This window comes from Leptidea sinapis, chromosome 24, assembly GCF_905404315.1.
Source record: "Leptidea sinapis chromosome 24, ilLepSina1.1, whole genome shotgun sequence".
Lineage (NCBI taxonomy): Eukaryota > Metazoa > Arthropoda > Insecta > Lepidoptera > Pieridae > Leptidea > Leptidea sinapis.
In genome coordinates, this window is record NC_066288.1 from 9,429,245 (window position 1) to 9,450,579 (window position 21,335).

Consider the following 21,335-nt stretch of genomic DNA (forward strand, 5'->3'; position numbering starts at 1 on the left):
GTAACACCACGCTTTATGCGAGTGGAATCCGTGATTTCGAATGTAAATTTGTACTTCGGCACTTTACGATCCTGTGATAAGGCTCACATTACCACGCGTCGTGTTTATGACGTATGCTATCATACAGAAACGGTCAGCTTTTAATGACGCGCTATGTTTGATGTATGGCAAATAGGCCTGATGGTATTTAGGCTGAAAGTGCTTCCATCATGGTCGTTGAGTTGTGTGCTCAATTAACTATGCAATTAAATAAATGTAAGTGGAAGAATTTATTTAAAATATAATATACATATAAAGATCTATTTATCTAGCCATAAGTGATCTAGTCATTTTAAAGCTAGCAATTATGGTATGAATTGTGTACCATGACAGTAATAATGAATAAAAATATATGTTTTTGTGACAAAGTCCCTCTGAAAAGTACTCATCAAATGGGAGGTAGTATAAGATAACAGAGTAAAATACATAATTATCTTCATTATATCCCAAACAAGATTCATAAAGTTTTATCTACATTTTTGAAGTAAAACTTCTTTAGGCGCGACTCGAGGTAACTGGACGACAACGCAACGGAAGTTGGTTACGGCAAGATGGCGTCACGTTTCTGTACCATCCGGTTTTTTGTTTCTTCGTCCATTATTAGAACAGGCAAAGGGTTCGAGCCCATACAGCCCTGTTCATTAATATTTAATAACAACGTCATATTGATATATGGTAATTAATAATCGAACCTTTAGTTTCTTAATTTCAATTATTTTATTTTATGACTGAAAATTTTAAAACGTGCAAGTGGTATTTATGAATTATAAATAGAATATGAAATGAAAATACATGGGGACACAAAAAGTTTTGCACATCTAGCTAATCGGAACTATTTGCATTTCGAATGTTACATTTTTTGAAACGTTGCAATCTTCTTAGTAATAAAACAAACCAATTGGCGGGAAATCATTTGTCAATTGTTTTTTATCACACATCAAAGTTCTCCGTACGCAACTAAAATGGAATTACATCGAAAAGATTTTAGAGCGATGTTTTTTTAATGAATTTAAGAGTTCTCTGTCTGTAAGACTGTACCGCTCGTCATTAAAATGCTTTTGGGAGAGAAGCAACTTGGTTGCTCACAGTGAGGCGATGGTTTGCTGAATTTGAGAGAGGTCGGATTTCTTTACATGACGAATTTCGTGAAAGTCGGCCTTCAACTGCCGTCAACGAAAATAATGTGGCTACTGTAAAGCGGCTAATCGAAAAAGAGGCGCGGATTACCTATGAGACAATTCGAGGACTATTGGGATTTTGTGTTTGTGTAATGTGTAGTAGTAGTGAAATTACTGGGCAAATGAGATTTAACATCTTACGTCTCAAGCTGCATTGCTGAGCGGCATTGCTTGTAATGGGCAGGGCGTATCATCACCATCATTACCATCATTGCGTAAGCGAGGCTCAAGCTATGGAAGACCAATGGCAAATGTCCCTCGGCTATGAGGCTGTGTGTCGGTGACAGAGTTGGTTAGAATTTTATATTTACTCGACAGGGATGGGACATTTTGTCAGGTGTGACCGAAAGAGAAGATAACGGACACGATGTTAAACTACATATTGTTTACGTTTTAATTGCATTTCAAGAACTAAGTTTTAATGTTTTTTTTTTTTTGATATTTTCATGTTTAATGGATCCAATGGTGTACCACTGGCTCGGAGTGCTACAATGTGGAAACTGCATTTGCTGCTTAGCCTGGCCTGATGCGTATCCTTCCCACAAGCACACAGCCGGTCTGAGGTTCGAGTCTCCTTAGGGGACGCCCCGCGACTGTTGTTGCGTAGTCTTTGCGGCCTCCACGGCCCACATCCTACTTCGCTGTGAAATCCAGGGCTGCTACAGCACAGAGGAGGTTTTAGCCGGTATGGGGCATCCGCTTACGCGGACACTCGAGTCCGACATATTACGCCCCGTCCCAAAAAAAAAAAAAGCGTCTACGAAAGAGGTGTGGTCCGGTGACGGGCGAATGAGAAGGGCGCCTCCCATTATGACTATGGTATGACTGCGGTTCCCATTAAAAGTTGAATTTTAAATGAATATCAACAAATTGCAGCGAGGTACCTAGCAAGCATACGTGGCTTGCTCACGCGTTTCGAAATCATAAAATCACACACACACGCAAAAATTCTTTTAACTGGGCAGCGGCTGGACTAATTATCATGTTTTTTTTTAATTTGTCGGATTTATCTCCGTACCGAATAGCAAAATAATATAAAAACATTGAAAGATTGACGAAAAAATTATATACTTACTTTCTAATAATGATAATCTCTGCATCTACTGAACCGATTTTCAAATTTCTGTTACCAGTAGAAAGCCACATTGTCATATGGCTATATTATATTAACTCGAAAAAAGAAAATATTTTTGCTGTGGTACGCAGAAAAAACGGTCGACCGCTAAAAATAATTTATAACAACGTTTGCCGGGTCAGCTAATTGTACATAAATAAGGCATTAATAAAATATAAATTATAATGATATATATACCTACATTCGTGTTCTCCTAAGCTAACTATTTAAAACTAAAATACAAAGTTAAGCCATGTCTTAACGGCTTTGTATTGATCGATATAAGTGTTTTAAAGAGATAATTTAAACATTATAGATTTGAAATACTTCGTCGTTGTCATTGCTATCTCACTATATTATATTCTCTTCGTTCGTAATCCTAGCCTTTTTTTGCAGCCAAACAAATCAGATGGGAATGAATACTCACCGAAAAACACCGTGCACAGCCCAGTCACCAAAGTAATAAAAACTAATGATAATTTTGAGAGTATGGCTTAGATTTAAGGTGGTCGTTAAATCAATAAGCTGTTTTTATTAACAGTTATATTGGTTAAGGAATTAACTGTTTTTCTTCAACGTAAAAACCTGTTGAACATAATAAGCTAATAAATTCAATCAACGTCTTCACCTGTAACTCGCAATAAATGAAGCATAATATGAACCTAATAAAAAAATAAGTTATTAATAAATGCATTAACCGATTTTTCAAAACCTGTTGACGATTTAACAGTTTTTTCAACCTGTTGACCATTGACAAAAAACAGTTGAATTAAATTAATTTAAAAACCTTCAATGACACACCTCTGGCTTAGATCTATAGAGCGTACTCTGGCTTTGCTCAGACTTTTCTTACGTAAAACTCAGCTGAGTTCAGGATTAACACAACCTTTGATTTGGTTCTTATAGTCATTTGACAGCTGAGAATATCTCATTATGCTGAGCTTAAGCTAATAAAGTCCAATAGAAAGGTCAAGCTCGCGATTTATTATACGTACTGTACATTGTCGATTATTGTTAAACAAAAGTTTTATAATAGAAAGTATACTAGATTATAACAGAATTCAAATCTCATTTGATTATTAGTTTTATTGAGATAAGTCAGTGATGTTATGTAGTAGAACGTCATTGAAATAAGTGGAAATCGATGAATTAAGGCGAAGAGTAAGCAGAAAACACACAAAAATGGTGTTTTTAGACAAGTTTTGTGGTGAAAGTATAGCATTTCGAGCTATGAACACTACTTAATCCTGTTACACATATCCTTAAGTCTTATTTGTAGGTTGCTAATGCTTGCTGTTGGTTATAGTTAACACTGCCGAGCCTTTTTGAACTACTACTTTTCTTTGAAGGTAAACAAGTTTTTTGGCATGGCGTGACGCATTTTTTTGGTACTTCTCTCAGAAAAATTATTCTTATATCTTGTACTTTTTTGTGTAGGTTCATTTATTCAGATTAGTAGTGAATAACGAGGACTGTAAGCATATAAACTGTTTTCCACGCAAGAATTTTGAAAATATTGGCTTTGTTACATAGATGGCGGGTCGGCATCCGTGAACTCATATCGTTCAAGGTCGCTGGCATTTAGTGTCGCCTTAAGTCGATTAACCAAGAATAAATGAAATTATGCCAAATACGGACTTGTTAACTTACTGTCTATGAGAAACGGAACGCATTTTTAGATACGTGATAATTATTGGCGTATTTCTGCTTATTTATTATACGCGAACTTGATTACGCATGAAGTTGTTGATCTCCTTTTTATTCGGCTTATAGACTGAGTTTTTCCTGAGTCGTGGTTATGATGGACTTAAGCTTAAGCTTAGCTCGCAGTTCACACTCAAAGCGATGATTTTAAATACGGGGACTTAACTCTCTAGATAAGTCTGAGCAAAGTCTAAGTATGATCTATAGATCTCAGCCTATTCCCAATATTCACTCGATCTCCGGTTGTGGCCTACTTGAGATAAAAAAATCGTAACTATCGTTGACTTTTCTATCCCAATAAACTTATCGACGGTACCTCATCTTATCCGTACACGCTGTCTGTCAATGGGACGACGTATAGCTTACCAGCGATAGAAGTTTATATGGAAATTGCAATTCACGCGTCCCAATATAAGGGGCGATAAGAATGACTTATCGGGTATATTGGGACAGCTTCAGGTTGTTGACAGTTAATTACTGACACGGACGAGTAAAAAAAGAAGGACTCCGTGTCACCTGACATAACAGTGAAGCACCAAAACAAGCCGGTAAACGAGTAAATACATAGCTCCACGCACATACTTACACTAATACAAGCCGATCGCCGCTATTATGAGATTTGCCATCGTCTGTGGCAGATCAGTTTGCGTCGCAATAAAATAATAATAAGTGCCGTCGTGCGTTGTGAAAAAGTATTAAAACGATACAATAAAAGTATTTGTGGCCATATATGATTATTTAAGGATGAAAATACTGTGTAACTGGTATCCACACACCGAATAAAGGTGCATAAAGGTGCTTCACTTGCTAATATCAAGGCGCGGAGTCCTTCCTTTTTTTACTCGACCGTGATTACTAGTAGGTAGTAATTTATCTCTATCTCTAGATAGTATATTGGGAACGGCCGTAAGAAGGCATCATCCTGACAAGTGACCTCTTACGCTTGCCGATAGCTCACATTGTAAAGGCACAGAACACTCGGAACACCTCGTCCGTCCTAACTAATCCCTCCTATTAAAACAGGAACATAAGTAGGCAGGTCTGCATAGCCCTCACGAGGGCATTTATAATTATTACAGGGTCTTGTCCCGTCTTGAAGGATCCCACAGGGACGAAGGGATAGGGATTATGTGCTTTATATTAATTAATGTTGGAAATATCTTTGACGTGACGATCTTTCATTTACGATTTTGACCCGCAAGGAGCTCAAAGGGTTTTGATAATTTAGAAGTATGATTTAGTATTACAGTGCCTTATTTTGTTGAATTTGCTGGTTCCTATGGAGATTTCTCTATTTTAGATTTGTGAAAGGCAATCAAATTAAATCATTTATTCATTTAGGTCAAAGAAATGGCACGTCTTATCAAAACTTATACGTGTTACCCTTGGACAGGGTCGTGCATATTATACAGGCAATTAGGCAGTGCTTACCTCATTATGATCCTAAATAAATATAGCACTAGTGTTAAAATTAATTTAGTTTAATTCCGTTCCAATATTTTATAACCAAACTTCTTTTTAACACCTACTCATAAAATTTCTCCGTACGCTAGGAACTAAATACCTACGGTAAGTAGGTATCTTTTCATATTCCAAAGCTCAACTACGACTAGTTAGATCCACAGTGCCTACCTTACTAGAAAACCAGTGCACGCCTGCCCTTGGATTTTATCACTTCGGAAAAGGTTAAGCTTTATTGGGAAGAAACAGCAAACTTATTGCCACTCTTGTAATCAGTGGCAATAATAATTGCATTAATTACAGATTCAACCTTTTACAACTTACAATTAATGTTTGATGCGGCAACCGAACTAAGTACGTAACAGGACAATATGAAGCCAATAGGCAACAAGGTACAACACAGACTGCTGTCCACAACCATAAATCCGTTCCAGCAGAGATTTTTACTTGAACTGAGTCCAAAGCTTTGAAAGGACGTTCACATGATGGTAATTAATACGCCCTGCCCATTACATTGCAGTCAAGCTCAGGATTCTTGAAAAGCCTAACAATTCTGAGCGGCACTACAATTGCGCTCGTCACCGTGAGACACAAGATGTTAAGTCTCATTTGCTCAGTAATTTCACTAGCTACGGCGCCCTTCGTACCGAAATACAGTAATGTTTACTCATTTTGCTTCACGGCACAAATAGGCGCCGTTGTGGTACCCATAGTCTAGCCGGCATCCTCTGCAAAGGAGCCTCCCACTGGTATATATTCTGTGGTTAAGACTGGCTTGGATGCCGTATTGAAAACACAATTGGCAATGGAAAGTACATGGAAAATCACCAGTTTCCCCCAAACAGGTCCACCAAATCGATGTCAATAAAACGATGGCATATAGATCAGCATCAGATCGTTAGAACCTATAGAACCCCATGAAATAACTTGTAGTTCTTTCTTTCCAAAAGTTCACGTGAACCTGAATATTAGGTACTGTCCACCTGTATAAGTTTCTTATCTACTGTCATGACTTACAAATACCACATGGTTTTAATTTTTTGTCACCAAGAAATCCGCAACGCCGGATTAAGAATATCTAAACTAATATTATAAAGAGGAAACATTTCTGTTTTTGTATGTATGTTTGTAATGTTTTCACACAAAAACTACTGGACCGATTTCAAAAATTCTTAGACCATTAGAAAGCTGCATCTTAACTGAGTGGCGGAGGCTATATTAATTTTAAAAATGGGGATCTCTTATAAAAATATAATAATATAACCCTAGGTGTTAAAAATTGTCATACAAAATTTATCATCGCGTGCACTGCGGAAACTATTGATGATGGAACAAAAAAATGTTCTAAAGTATTAAAGAACTACAAAAAAGTCTATCTACAAGAAATTTAAATAATAACTACGTGAAATAAAACTTTTATGTTAACAAAAATATATCTATAATCCGACTTAGTAGATTTTCCACTACCACGAGATCGGTATCTAGGCGAGTGAAAACGCGGGGCATTGCTAGTACTTAAATATAATTAAAGAAGTAGAAGAGGAAGATGACATAATATGTCATAATTAATTACAGGAGTTTTTTATCCAAGTAGCTGTTTCCTAAATGAAACTTTTTTGAACCGTTGCACACATTTAGGTTTAAGAAAGCTCATTAAAAAGATATTTTCAATTTATTATTAATTCTGTATTCCCCACAGTTAATTATCTCAAAATTTGAGTGATACACAATTGTAGATAACAATGCTATTTTAATATAAATTCCAATTAGAATGGCAGAAACGAAGAAAATATAATCTGATTAAATTCATACAAAAGGCCAAAGACTAGTAAAATATACTCGGCTATCTCAATTTCAAGATCAACATAGATTATATTCGTAGATACGATATTTGAAGTTGTAATTAATTACATAGTTAAAAAAGAAATACCTATACTTGGTACTTGTATTTATACATCATAAGTTTCTACGTAGCAACGGACAACCAGCCCACCAATATTTTGCCTGTAATGCAACTTTTATAATAATGGACAGATAATAAAAATCATGCCAGAAATAGAAGTTTTAATTATTTTCTAACTGAAATTGTTCAAAATCTGATATTACATTTCAATTTATAGACTAATATATCCAAAAGACAGCAATATATAAATACATATACCTGTTTAATCTTAATTTTACTGAAATACTGAAAAAAAATCATCATAGGCAACATTTAAATATTTCTAGCCTAAAAATGTTCTATAATATTTCATAATCTATGGTAAACCTCAGTCCCGCCATTCAGTGTGAAGGTATTTTCCAATTACTCTCGAATCCTTCCATTTTCCCCTCACTTGAAATTTTATTGACTCTATCCCTGTCCTATGACTTTTATATTTATATGTATGAGCGAGACAGACGAGGCTTAGTGTTCGCTTCATTCCCATTCGCCTAAGGCCAAGTCTCGGTGCGTTAAATATAAATTAAACTATTTTATATTTTTTCTGTCACAGACGTCCTTACATCAGCATACTGCATTGTCATTTAATGTATTTTTAAGCATGATAAAAGTATTACGGGGGTAATGGTGATTACGACCGATTTTTTTTATGAAATTACGGGATGAGAGGAGTAGAACGTTCAGCTAATGGTAATTGATACGCACTGCCCATTACAATGCAGTGCCGCTCAGGATTCTTGAAAAGCCCAAAAATTCAGAGCGGCACTACAATTGCGCTCGTCAACTAGAGACATAAGATGTTAAGTCTCATTTGCCCAGTAATTTCACTAGCTACAGCACCCTTCAGACCGAAGTTATGTTTACACATTACTGCTTCACGGCAGAAATAGGTGAGGTTGTGGTACCCATAATCTAGCCGGCATCCTGTTTAAGAGAGCCTCCTAGTGGTAAATATCTGATCAGCATTGTAAATCAGATCATTTATATGCAAAATAAAATTTAAGATTTACCGTATCTATTGGAAATACCATCATAAGAGAGATGGATAAGTAGAGAATGTAATGAATACAAAGAATATCCCCCAACATTTCAGCCATGGTAGAAGACATTCCTTACAAATAAGATTCTTCAACCCTCTGTAAACGCTATCGCTACAGCATAGGTACGATAACAACAGCTTAACAACGGCTTGGGTTTAATCAGCTTAAGTATTAAATCTTAACTTAGACTATGTTCTTTAAAGCTCGCCAAAGCGGACAGCTTAAGCACTAGAACAAGCAAATTACTCAATAAAGTTTTAGTGTGGGTCAGTTACACGTGGAAGGACAATTCCGTTAAGGTGCATATTATGTCCGTTGAAGTAGAAAAAGGCAGATGCCATTTTACTCAGGTGGCGTGAAGTTCCGCGTTCAGTTACCTAAAAATACCATAATACTAATTTATACTATGATAAATACGAATGAAACTGTTACCTTTTCATGCTTAAGCTGCTGAACTGATTAAGATGCATCGTTTGTTTTGTGCTTTTGCTGAGGACGAAGCCAACGGCCTTGAGGTATTGAGCGAAGCTAGGTTACCTCTATCGCACAAGATCGCCATAGTTTTAATTCAGAATTAGAAGCATTTTTAATTCATTACATACGTAATACAATTTTCTTTACAAATCTAACAAATCTTTGTCATGTTAAATAGTACAATTAATAATTTTTTGTACAATATTTATCTAGATAGAATGATTAGTATGGCTCCAACTGTAAAACTTAGGGGTACTTTAGTGATTCTTTTTCGCACTGTCTATAAAAAAAAATATATGTAAAGAAAAAACGAATTTTCTTTTCATATTGTGTAGGTGAATAATTATTTTTTGTAAAAATATAAGCTTTATAATATAAACCATCAAAAAACTGTTTAAATTATGCGTTATTTTGGCGTTCTCTTGGGATAGCGGCCTTAACAATGTGTTTTGGTTTTTCAACTTCATACTTTGTACTTGTTATGTGTATATTCAACGCTCTAAAAGGTCAGCTTCGGTCTTCTGATTCCACTAATGTTACAAGAGATACCATCAGGTGACCCCTGTATGTATCCTTGTCTTCCTCTTCCATAAAAAAAACTTCAAACATACATAAAATCAACTCCTTTTTACACGCTTTTTATTAGCTTCACCTGTATGTATGTTTGTTTGTAATCGAATCATTTGGGTGCGATTTTGACCCACTTTAAACAGCCAGACTTCGTTCAAACTTCGTAGATCTATCGAGCGATGACAATACATTAATTTGATATAATTATTCCATTTTTCAATTTGCAAAATAAGATTATTGTCAATTAAAGCGTGTTTCTTAGTTATTTTTATTAATATACTATTGGCACAGAGTAGGGATGGATACTTACGTATTAACTATCGGTATAAATATATTGATTCCAATGTTTTTATCTTCATTTTAATCTCAGTACTTATCCTCAAAAAAATCTTCTTATGCAAGTCATTAAATATTTTCTTCGACCCCAACACTTGCCCAACACTGTTCTGCTGACAATTGTCTTAAGACAGTTTACTTCAAAGGCGATGAGCGCTCTAAGTGCTCTTCAAATCATATACCAAAGAGTCTGAAGATGAGGACTCTTTAAACTAAAGCGCGGTATCCACTAAAGCGGACAGGAGAGGAGATAAGAGGCGAAGCTGTCATTGTATGTGTATTTCTGGAGTGTATTTCCACCAGGAGATGTGAGAGCTCAAAATCAGTTAAGTGATGTCTACGAATGGACGACACGACCAACACGCATCTCTGCTGTGCCGCGCCTCTTGATCGCTCAACGCGGCATAAAATTCTATAGAAAAATAAGACGTCTCCTCTGCTCTCCGCTTCATCCATTTCCACCAAAGCAAAGCGGAGTTGTGGAGATAGCAAAAATCTGATTGGATATCAAAATACATCTGCTCTCCTCTCCGCTTTGGTGGATACAGGGCCTAAAATAGCGCTAGAAATATTACGAACTTCGATGCTTGTAGATACCATTACATAATACATACCTACGTAATATCGTATATATTCCTTTTTTTGTCTAACTGTTCACTTCAAAATGTTGTAGATAATAATGGATAAATCCTGAAATTATACATTGATATGGTCAGTCCTTCTTATACCTATGTGCTAATTCTCATGTACCTGTTTCATATGGCTCAAAGTCACGTTTAACAATTCCATGTATGTATGTAACATAACAGACAAAACATACAAAATACTGACATAAATATTTGGGAGCTTACAACGAGGTAATTGAAAAGTGAGCAATAACTATTATCTCTTTTGTTAATTCTTAAAAACATTTGTATTTCACAAGGTTTATAAGAACAATGTTGCCAGAGTTATTAAAGATTTATTTGGGGAAAACAGGAAATGACGAATTCAGTATGGACCGGAAGAAGACCGGAGACGCCGCGTGCACCAAAAACTACAAATTCAATTATTACTTGAAATCTGTCAAAGAGTAAGTGTTATTTTCTACCTCTTTTTTCATATAATAGATACATAGATATATTATGAGGGGATACCTTACTGGGAGGTGAGTAAACGACAATATTAACGTAACGGAAGATTTTCCGTTAACGACTCGACAGATTTTTGTTCTGTTCAAATAAAAATGTTTGGCATTATTTAATGAATTTGTCGAAACTGGTTAAAATTCCTGCGGTCTTACAAAATAACTTTGATCATTTTACTTGAAATCAATTCATTTACTCAAACGTTCCCCAACCATCAATAAAAGCTTCTACGATTTCTCCCAGTTTTGGTCGCTAATTTTGTTAATGATGACGTAATAATGTATCAGCTGCCAACATATTATTTAACTGGCAAACCACATCAAACTGCAGCTAATTAGTACATATCTACCGAAATGATAAATAACGCGGCAGTAACTTATTAAATATAATATCTATTGCAATCAATTGAAATTTAGCTTTCAATTAAATTATTTTTCAGATTATCTCTATCTATCTGTAGCTGTTATACCTATCTCTAGTTACGAATATATTGCTATAACCGTTTAATGACTAGATCTTATCTATCCATAGCTAACATATTAGTTAAGTCCAATGCTATCTGTCGATAGGTTATTGAAATGTAAGTAAGTGTAAAAGGATAGATTGTCATCCTCTAGTAAGTGAAACTAATGATAGATACGTTATTGAAAACGGCCGATAGATACATTTGAAATGCCCGCAGAAATGTCAGACAGAAGGTAAAAAGCGCATGTCTTATCCCTACTTCAAACAAAATTAACAATCCCGATGTTTTTATATAGGTCTTTGAGGCAAGCCATTTAATTGGCAAAAGAAATATGCATACCGGTCAACTTAAAACTCAAAAGAGAAACTAATACATAAACACACAGCACTTGATGGTAAAACTGTTACGACATTATTGACGAAAAAATAAAGAATTACTGATAACGTTCTTCGGAAATGTATTTCTCTGACCGAGTAAAACATCTTTTCAATAATATTCTTCAAATGGGTCAACTCAAAGGCAACGTTTCTATAAAGTACTTTCTACATTAATAATCTCTGTTCGCAACGAATGACCGTAAAAGTCGAGCGATAAATTGCTTTTGAAGGGAACTCGGCGAAGTAATGAGAAGGGAGGGTTTTGTTTAAGAAAAATTTTCGAACCGCAGTCATCCTTCGATACTCGAGTTTTGTTTGCGTCTTTTGAATACCTAAAGAACAAAGAAACGCAATTTCCAACTGCTAACGTGACTTACGGCCCGACTCATTAAAGTGATGAAGAATAAACGTGCAACAATAAGATTTTAACATTTTCGGTTTTTCATGATAATAGCGATATTTTGAAGAAAGAACTGAACAATAGATAAAATTGGGTACGGGCAAAATAATTAGTAGTAAGTTTCAACTCACAAGAACACAAGTTATGTATAATGAATATAGTATTCAAGAAAAAAGGAAAAAGAAGATGGACTTGGATATCCCCTAATCAAAAAATCAAAAATGAAATCGATTTTATCATGATAAATGACCCACATATGGTGAGCAACATCGAAGTTCTAAACCAAGTCAACTTCCCTTCAGATCATAGATTAGTACGAGCAACAATCATCATTGGTCACCAAAATAAAAGCAGGAAACATTTCAAAACCACAACTCTTATGCCTAAAACCCGTGAAGTAATTGGCAATTACCTCAATTGCTTAAAAGCCAATCTTGAAGGCTTGACAACCAGTTTGCCAAAAAATGTTCAAACTTACTATGACATATTGTCAGAAAAAATACTCTGCAGTTCACAAAGCATAGAAGCCATTCAAAAAAAGAAACATACAATACTTAGCGAACATACAAAATAACTAATAAAAAAGAGATCAGAATTAATACACACTAAAACCAGAACTAATGTACAGAAACACGAACTGACCAAATTATTCAAAACAACTAATAAATCAATTAAACTCGATTACAAAAAATACAAAGAAGATATTATAAACAGAAATCTTAACAACAATAAAAGTGCTAAAAGAGCGTACAAGGAAATGACACTACAAAAGAAATGGATACAAAAACTAGAAAGCAGCTCTAGCGAAACAAGGACAAGAAGGGATGTATTAGATCATGCGACCAATTTTTATAGAAAACTGTACAACAAAAAAGAAAATGACAACCTACAGAGTGAATATAACATCGAGAATAATAAGTCCACCGCATTTAAACTAATAGAAGAAGACGAGGTGTACTCACACATAAAGGTGCTTAAAAATGAAAAGAGCCCAGGACCAGATGGCATAACAAACGAATCTCTTAAACTAGGAGCCCCTATTATACTCAAATACTTAACAATACTCTTCAACATGGTACTCGACACTGAAACAGTGCCTAAGCAATCAATGTTCATCTGATATAATACTGATATACAAAATAGGGAATCCTTTAAGCATTGAGAACTACAGACCAATCAGCTTACTGGCAAGTGTATACAAGCTCTTTTCATCTATTATAATAAAGAGAATTGCTGAAAAAATTGACGCCTCACAGCCAGTAGAACAGGCAGGATTTCGCTCAGGTTTCAGCACAAACGATCATATACAAACTGTGAGTCAAATAATAGAAAAATATATGGAATACAATAAACCGCTATATGTTGCTTTTATCGACTATAGCAAAGCTTTTGACAGCTTCAGTCACAGCTCCATCTGGAGCGCATTAAAAACATCAAATGTAGATAATAAATACATTAATATTATAGAACATATATACTTAAACAGTACGAGCAGGGTTAAACTTGAAAGAAGAGGTGAACTGATAAAAATAGAAAGGGGAGTTGGACAAGGCGATCCTTTATCACCAAAACTTTTCATAGCTGTATTGGAAAGTATTTTCAAAAACTTATCTTGGGAAAAATTTGGAATCAATATAGATGGACGTCGATTGTGTCACCTCAGGTTCGCAGATGACATAATTATTTTTGCTGAAACATCCAAACAACTACAAGCTATGCTGTGTACACTAGATCAAGAAAGTCAAAAAGTAGGCCTACAAATGAATAAAACTAAAACAAAAATAATGACTAACAGCCTCAAAATACCTATCAAGATAAATAACAACTTTATGGAATATGTAACTAACTATATCTATCTAGGAAAATAAATATCGTTTTTAAAAACAAACAACGAAGAAGAGGTAGAAAGAAGAATAAATATTACATGGAAAAAGTTTTGGTCATTTAAAGAAATTCTAAAAGGAAAATTTAGTATGAACATAAAGAGAACTGTAATGGATACCTGCCTCCTGCCGAGTTTACTATATGGGTGTCAAACATGGACATACACAAATAAAGTGAAACAGAGGTTACTTTCTACGCAGAGAGCAATGGAAAGAAGCATTCTCAAAATAAACAAAAAACAAAAAATTAAAAACGAGTCCATACGACAAAAAACAAAAGTTACAGATGCACTGAAACGAGCCATGAAGCTTAAGTGGCAATGGGCAGGGCATATTTCACGATATACTGATAATCGATGGACAATCCTAACCACAAGATGGAATGGACCAACATTAGGCAAACGAAGAGTTGGCAGACCAAATAAACGATGGACTGACGACTTAATAGAGATAGCAGGAAAAGACTGGATGCATAAAAGAAAAAATCGAACACTATGGAAAAACATGGAGGAGGCCTTTACTCTAACGAGATTCACAACTCAAATAAAGTATAAGCAACTAATCTTACTAACACCACACTATTAGAAATATATCTTACCTACTAATACTACTAATAATTCGCTTGTGTAAAAAGAGTTTTGGATTAAACGAGGCTTTATTATTATTATTATTAAGTTTCAACTAACACGCACTGCTGTAAAAATTACGCGCGATTTGAGTCAGTTCACAGAGTACCTTTGTATATAGGTACTAGAGTCAGTTTATTATTCTCTTTGGTCAGTTTGTACTCAGGTCTCAGCCGAGACGCACGTCTCTGGTATATAGTGTATTATCTATGGACGCACGTAAATTGACAACAACACATAATTATTTCGCCTTGTATTATGTACCTATTAAGACGTTTCAAAAGGTACTGGAGGACGAAAAAATGATTACTATTATTTCTTAAATAGCGGACGGAAATTAAGCTTGTTTAATTTTTACCGCCCATTTGACCATACGACTTGTGTCAATAACAAAAATAACAATGAAATAAAATTAGGCAAATTAATAGGTGGTACTGGTAGATATGTATCATTCTATCTAAATAATATATTCATGTAATGTATATGTCTGTAGGCTCTGTCTGTACATATTTTTTTTTTTAATTTTATGTTAATTTTAAATTATTATGATAACCATTACTTTTACTACTCACCGATGCGAATCTACAGTGTTTTTTAATTGTTACTAATTTTTGTCTGTGACGTTTATAACTCAATTACGGCTTGACCGGTTTTGACGATGATTAGTACATACACACATCAAAAAAGTCTAAGCAACATACATGATATTACAAATTTACCATTTATATTAATTAATTTCTAAGTCTTTATTCACTCAAAGTGCATATGTATTTAAACTTTCTTGATATTGATGACATACTGGCTGGTTGTAAAAAAAAATCGATATGTTTTGTTTTTTTCATAAAAATAAATGAAAGGGAATTTGTTTCAATTTAAGTGCGTTTTTATTGCTACGTTTAGTCTTAATTTTATAATTTTACCAACAATTTAAATAAAGTTAGCGACAAAATTGAATTGTTAGATATTCTTTACGTCATGGAGCGACGTCAGTTGACGGCAAATGAAATGCAAAGAGCTGTAGGGATGTTGCAAGCGGGAAGTAATCAATCTCAGGTATCTCGGCATTTTGGCATTCATAGAAGTGTTATTTGTCGTCTTTGTCAGCGCTACAAAATACAAGGGAACCTGCTGAACAACATTCAGGCCACAAAAGGAGTACAACCAATCGACATGACCGGTACGTACACCTGACTGCGAGACGAGAGCCGATGTTAACCGCTCGAGAGATAAGTTTGAGGCTACAAAATACAAGTGGTGTTGATGTAAGTCACCAAACTGTGCGAAATCGACTATGATTGAGTACGGCCTACGAGCTCGACGCCCAATTAGGTGCCCACCAATACGGCACGGGAATCGCGCTCGTCGAAACGCTTTTCTTAATCTTTTTTAATTAATGGGATAAAATTATGTTTTCCGATGAGTCGCCATTCGGGTTTAGGCCTGATACAAGAAGGGTTCGAGTGTAACGTCGGCCCGGAAATACTGTAAGGCTCAGGTGCATTCAGGAAGTTCATCCATACAGCGGCTCAACAGTTATGGTATGGGCGGGTATTATGAAGAACAGGCGAACAGCTCGTTTTGGTAAATGGACAGATGAACGCTGAAAATTACGTTGTGGATATTCTCAGACCTTAAGTCCATCCATTTGCACAAATCTTTGGCTCCTATTTTACGTTTTAATGTATGACAATGCGTGTTCACATACAGCTTGGCGAACCAGTCAATACTTGGCAATGGAGAACGTCCGGGTATTGCCCTGGCCTGCACAATCGCCAGACCTCAACCCCATCGAGCACGCCTGGGACATCTCCAGAGACGTGTTTTGAAGGCCGTGGACGGAGTGACAACAACCCAACAGCTGAAGAATTTGCTACAATTCCATTGGGAGCGAATACCGCCAGATGACATAAACAGTCTCATTAATTCAATGAATAATCGTTGCCGACAAGTTCTGAATAACAGAGGAGGCCATACTTTGTATTAAATTATCCTATTCTTTCACAATAAATTGATTTTCTTTAGAAATTTCAGTTAGTTAGTTCTTAGTTTCTACAGTATATTCTAATATTGTTAATTTATTTTATTAAAAGAACTTATAAAGTCAACAGCTGTTATTTTTACATCATACTTAGGACCCTAAAAATATTATTTTAAAAATAAATACAATTTAAATTAGTACATGTTGCTTAGACTTGTTTGATGTTTGTAAATACACACATCAAAAAAATAGATTATCATTCTAAATAGAACATGTGATCGCGTAAATAATAGGCAATGTATTGTGATGCTAGTATATTTTACATATTTAATATATTTTTTGCCGTTTTCCAACACCTGGTAAAAGTAGATTCTTAAGGAGAAGTGGCAAGAAAAATATGGTTAGCTACTTTCTCTTCATATTTACAGCTTAAGAATTTTAAATTATATTTATATCTAGAGTTAATGAAAAGCAATTTATTTATTAGCATAGATTGTGGTTACTTAGTTTGTCCTTAAATCGTAGTTGCACAGCACAATTACTAATAAATTGAAATTAATTTGAACTAAAATTTATCGACGATGTGGGGTTCTAACCTGCACTTCTAGAGCTACGCCCCAGCGCTATGAAATGTGATAAATTTAGGAATGGTTTCATTCAAAATTCAATATAATCATTAGTTTGAAGACAACAGGCGAAGAGCACGACATCCTACTCTCATTTATAAGCGATACGCGAGTGAGCGGTCACGTCAACGTAAATAATCCGCATCGCGGATTGTTTGTGGTAAAATATTCGCGCGGATTTTTTCCGCGAGAACGTGCGGCTTCATTCAATTTCATATGCCACAGAATTTTGCGGGAGAAATGGTGCGAATAAAATTCGTAGTGCGAGCTAGCACTAATATTTAGCTGGGCATAATACGAATTACCTATTTACTTACAGCATTGGTAACGAGGCCAGCTAAGATATTCTATTTTGGTTTTTAACTGTCGCAATGAATAGAATCAACTCGCCTATACACGTTATAAACTTTCTGTTTATCATTGTACATATTTTAATTGATGCTAGTGACATTTACATAAATACATAATATTAGTAGACAAGACGTGAGAACCAAGAAAAGATCGGCAAATAATGGATATTAAATTTTATGTATAAAAAAAACTATATAAAAGATTCTTAAATAAAAATCATGAGGTGTCAACTGTCATCAGTCATAGAATGATCAGTGATGTTGAAAGTTGATAGTTGACGCGAAAACGGAGAAATTGGTTTTGACATATGACTTTTGAGTTTTGAGTTTATGTTTACAAAAATTACCTTATAAAGCAAAGAAAAATCAAATATAAAAGCCAAACAATAATAATAATAAAGTAAAACCTATTTCTATAACCTCCACAATGAATTGTCTTGATAATGTTACATTACCTAGCTGTGTTTGGTTCGAAAGCGGTGAAAAACGTAACATTTTGGCATCCATTATTTCTGGTATATTGGTATGACTCAATTTTCTTCATTATTATTGTAATCATTTTTTCTTCCTCTTTGTGATATAACTAAATGGTATTTACAATGATTGCGAGCCTATGGCTGCAAATTATTTAAGTTTTTTCTTGTGTAAAACTGTGAAATGGAACACCCAAAAGAGAGAGTCACTTGAAACACTTTTAATTTTACAGTTCTCTGCTGGTTGGTGGTTCATAATAGATGCTGCTTCAGTGTACCCTGGTGAGCTCATAGGTTCTTCTCATATATGTGGAGTCATGGCAACCCTCTCCCTTGTGATGGTCAACTCTGTAACCAATGCACAGGTATGTATGACAATAATGGCCCATTTTAATCGGCCATTAAATTAGGGCCATTAAGATGGTCCCATGTGACAGAATTTTTTATTTGATGCAGATTGATGGCATTGTAAAGAGCCTCAGCTGTTGTTTTACCTTTATGACCAAAATATATCTGTAGTTATTAATAAATAACAATTCATTCAACAATCATAGTAAATTTGCTGACACCTAACTCTAAATTAGACTCTGATTGAAGTTATGTAATAATAAATATATGATATTATTCCTGGCTCATTCTAGAACAAAAGAGGTTGGCATATTTTAGAATATAATATGGCAGAGGGTACTCAATCTACAAATATATAATGTGATTACTGATCCTTGGGTATGACTACAAGGACTAATAATAATAAGTTTTTATTAAAGGCTGTGACACCTACCGTTTGATATTTTAAAATTGAATACAAAAAAAAACAAAGGATAGTGCCTCAGTTAATTTTTTTAATTTTAATAAAAATTTATGGTAGGTAAGGTAGGTAGGATTAAAAAAAGAAAGTCGTGGTAGGTTCTATCGGATTCTGCTATAGTTGGTACTCTCCTGCGAGATCCCGTTCAGTCACCCTTGGCGATCTGGATGAGGTGATCTTCCAGCGCCAGGAAGATAGGAATTGTTCGATGTGGAGCGACGTTCTCAGAACCATAAGCACGAAGGCAGGTTCAACCACTACCTTATGCTGTAGTAATGTTCCATTACAAGGCAAAATTACCCAGTATACATATTATGAAACAAATAGGTACAATGATATTTTAATACATTATATAAAGATAAAAAGTAAAATATTCACAAAACTTATAAACTATTATATAAAGCTCTTCCCATGAGTCTTGGTCCAGGCACCGTCATTTATTTACTATTTTTGTTTTGATGCACAGATAGTCAATATGAAAAAATATTGCTAGGCATCCCATCTAAGACTAAGCTAAACAAACTTCCATTAAACAAAAATTATATCAAACACTAAAATTTCATCAAAAGCATAATTCCCTTGTGGCTACTTAGTATATATAGATACTTGTAAACTAGAAGAAGGTGCTATATATTTTTGTCCATCTCTATCATATGATCAACAAATCTTATGAAATTTTTTTTATATATGGCATAATTGCATAATTTTTTAAGATTAACTTGAGGATGCTAAGCTTGTATATTAGAATACAGTTCTAGCAATTAGAGTCCTCATTATCAGTGCCACTAGAGTTGAAAATGTTCATACTTAATTCCTTTTTTTTGACAATTCACATTAAAATCTACTTATTCAATGTTACCACAGTTAGGCTTGATTACATAAGAACTGAAGAATAAAAAAAGAAATAAAAATTTAACAATGTTAATTTAATGATATGACAACTGTACATATTTTCACAAAACACAGACACACACCCACATGTATGCACTCATATTCTGGCACTACACACACACACATACACACTTGCACACACACCAACAACAATGTAAACAAATATAATAGATGGATTATGTTTGTTTACATTTTTAGTTAATTTGTTAATCTACATTAAGAATTTAATGTAGGAAAAGTTGAGTCTTTCAATACAGGCATTAATTGCTTACAGGAGGACACTAGCCCAAATTAATAATTATATTGACACTCTTTTTACACAAATTATCTTGCCCCAAATTAGGCTTGTATTATGGGTTGCAAGACAACAATATATTTAATACAATATACTTACTTAAACATACATAAATACATATGAACATCAATGACTCGGAAACAAACATCCATATTCATCATATAAATGCTTGCACCTACCGGGATTCGAACCCGGGACCTCTAGCTTAGTAGATAGGATCAATTACCACTCGGCTATACAGGTCGTCAAAAATTCTGTTAATGTTTGTTTTAAATAATGTAAATAGATGTATTATGCTTTTTGAGTAAAATGACTCAAATGACTATAACGGGTCTTGAATCATCTAGAGTGTCCTCTGTTGCTTGAGATGATTCATTTATTGCTTTGTGGGGTCAGTTCAAATACAACATTTTGCAGCAAAACAATTCATGACTTACTTTGGTTATCAAAATGTGATTCCAAAATTTTGTCATGACTCTAACAGCTTCTACAAATCTGAGAAAGTTAACATTCATTCAGTGTGATTTCTGGAAGGCATCAAACAGATTCAGGCTTTATTTTCCAAACTATAGATTTTTACATATGAATGTAATCATTTAAATAATCAATTACTAGGTACCATTTTATTGCATAAACTAAATACTCACTTTCTATATTATGTTGAGTTTGCTTAATTGGTTTTATATTCTACTCAAGTTCCAGTGGGAGATTATGGGTACCACAACAGCGACTTATTTCTGCCATAAAGCAGTAATGTGTTAACATTATTGTGTTTCGGTCCGAAGATCGCCGTAGCTTGTGAAATTTTGGTGGCAAATGAGACTTAACATCTTATGTCTCAAGGTGACAAGCGCAATTGTCGTGCTGCTCAGAATTTTTGGGTATTTCAAGAATCCTGAGTGGTACTGCATTGTAATGGGCAGGGTGTATCAAATACTATGAGCTGAACATCCTGCTCATCTTTTATTTTCATAAAAAAAGTAATGAATACCATCTGCACTAATACTTTAGGATACCTTAATGCTATGCTTAATGTTTTACCTGTTGGCAGACCTCTAAAATAAAATGAAATAGTAATGACGATCTTATTTTATTCAATAATAAAAAAGAATAGTTATATTAATGACAAAGTAAGAATGTCATCAACAAGCTCTCTAAAAAATTTTTAATATATATC

At 34.6% G+C, this 21,335-nt stretch overlaps 1 protein-coding gene across 2 annotated transcripts in view; it reads left to right on the top strand.

Moving 5' to 3' along the window:
* Nucleotides 1-17,991: 17,991 nt before the first annotated feature.
* Nucleotides 17,992-21,335, top strand: part of LOC126971817 (transmembrane protein 50A) — a 46,897-nt gene continuing 43,553 nt past the window's right edge. For both annotated transcript variants that reach the window (XM_050818251.1, XM_050818250.1), the window contains exons 1-2: nucleotides 17,992-18,214; nucleotides 18,398-18,529. In XM_050818251.1, coding sequence (XP_050674208.1) covers nucleotides 18,119-18,214; nucleotides 18,398-18,529 — 228 coding nt within the window. In that variant the 5' untranslated portion in view covers nucleotides 17,992-18,118. The remainder of the gene's footprint in view (nucleotides 18,215-18,397; nucleotides 18,530-21,335) is intronic.